The sequence below is a fragment of the Heloderma suspectum genome, chromosome 1 (assembly GCF_057233095.1).
Source record: "Heloderma suspectum isolate Gila_16-S chromosome 1, 16-S_ref, whole genome shotgun sequence".
Classification (NCBI taxonomy): Eukaryota; Metazoa; Chordata; class Lepidosauria; order Squamata; family Helodermatidae; genus Heloderma; species Heloderma suspectum.
In genome coordinates this window covers 139077504-139079372 of record NC_139458.1, presented here as the reverse complement: position 1 = coordinate 139079372, position 1869 = coordinate 139077504, and the positions used below count along the sequence as shown (strand labels likewise).

Here is a 1869-nt window from a genome sequence, read left to right as displayed (position 1 = left end):
TTATTGACTTAACATTCACATAAAGACTTAAGAAGTTTTTTTTCCAAAGAAGCCCTCAAACTCCAAACTGAAAAGCAATGCTTGAAGATATTCCCTTTTCAAAAAGGCAGATATGAATTTTAAAATGTTGACAATTCATGAAGTCTGAGATTGTTGTAGAGTTGGTAAAACACAGGAAATACATTGTCCTTGCTTAGGCTGTGTGAGGCCAAAGGTGCAGCACTCGACAATATTGTTACAATTGGCACCACCAGGTGAAAACTTCACTACTCTGGCTGCTGAAGAAAGACTCTCTTGATTAGTCTTTTCTTCAGGGCTTTTTTCACCTCCTCATTCCTCAGACTATAGATGACAGGGTTCAGCATGGGGATCACAACGGTGTAGAAGACAGATACTATTTTGTCCTGCTCCACTGCCTCCAGGCCTCCAGGCTGCACATACATGAACGTTAAGGAACCATAGTACAGTACAATGGCAGTCAGGTGAGAGGCACAGGTTGAGAAGGTCTTAAACTTCCCTGTGGATGAGCGCATCTTCAAAATGGTGGAAACAATATAAGTGTAAGAGACAAGCACAATCACTGCATTCCCTACCACAACAAAAGTGGAGAAGACAAAGAGTACCACCATGGAAACATAGTTATTTGCGCAGGACAGCCGTAGCAAAGGGGGGATGTCACAGAAAAAGGAGCTGACTTCATTGGAGCCACAGAACGACAGCCTAAAGGTCCCAATGGTATGGACAAAGGCATTCACAAGCCCCAACAAGTAGCATCCAGCCACAAGCTGTAGACAGACCTTTTTGGCCATAGCAACAGGATAAAACAGCGGGTTGCAAATGGCAACAAAACGATCATAAGCCATGGCGGCCAGAAGATAGCACTCTGTTGTGGCATAGAAGGTGAAGAGCCACAGCTGGGTTGCACAGGCGGTGTATGAAATTACCTTCCTGGTGGCAAGCAGGTCGTACAGCATCCTGGGGGTGATGATGGAGGAATAGCAGATGTCAACAAAGGACAAGTTGCTGAGGAAAAAATACATTGGAGACTGCAGGAGGGAATCTGTCTGGATCAGCACAATCATACCCAGATTTCCTGTCAGGGTCAGGAGGTAAAACAGTAGGAAGAGGAAAAACAAGGGTATCTCCACTTCAGAATGATCTGAGAATCCTAAGAGAATGAACTCAGACACTTCGGTCCTGTTGGCCTCTGGCATTCTTCCAGTAGGATTAACCTTCAAGTCAGGAACAAGAGCTAAAATGAGGGAATGGGTAAAATCCTTGCTGTCTGTGTTTCACAGATTGTCAGGCGCCTTATGTTCCATCGTCCACTCATTGACAGAATCTGATAGTTTTTGACTTTCCAAATTTGCACAAATTCGCAGTTGCACAAATTTGCGCCTGCGAGAATTAGCAAATCCCCCCAAATGTGCATTTTCACACTTCAGCTTATGGAGAAAATGTGTGTTCCCAGCCAGATCTTTTAAGTGTTGCATTTTTGAATTAGTAAATTCACACAAAATTCCAGACAGTTAGAAAAACAGTCCTCAAATCCATGGAATTCATCACCCGACTGGTGAAAAGCTGGTCTGCTGCGGAATCTACAGGTTGGATTCATAAAAATCCAAACTCATTTGATTCCTTTGCAGATTTCTCCAGCATCCCTAGGCATCGGTCTGTAAATAACGGAATATTTCCAAAAACACAGTGAAAGACCAAGGTTATTTACGACTGTTTTGGGAACAGATTTTCTTTTGTAAAAACTTAACTGATTCTTTTCATTTCTATGATCTGGAAACAGGCATTTTAAAAATATTTTTCATATTACTCAATTACTTGCATCACTCCAAGGCTGATTTTATGAAGTGTACA

General features: G+C 42.3%; 1 protein-coding gene across 1 annotated transcript; it reads right to left on the bottom strand.

Annotated features, from left to right (window-relative positions):
• Positions 1–266: 266 nt before the first annotated feature.
• Positions 267–1214, bottom strand: LOC146358074 (olfactory receptor 9I1-like). The gene has a single exon (XM_084855114.1). The coding sequence runs from the start codon at positions 1212–1214 to the stop codon at positions 267–269; it is 948 nt and encodes a 315-aa protein (XP_084711240.1).
• Between the last annotated feature and the right edge of the window lie 655 nt (positions 1215–1869).

What these genes read in the sequence shown, in the direction of transcription:
- LOC146358074 (XM_084855114.1), bottom strand. Translation starts at nt 1,214, where the DNA reads ATGCCAGAGGCCAACAGGACCGAAGTGTCTGAGTTCATTCTCTTAGGA.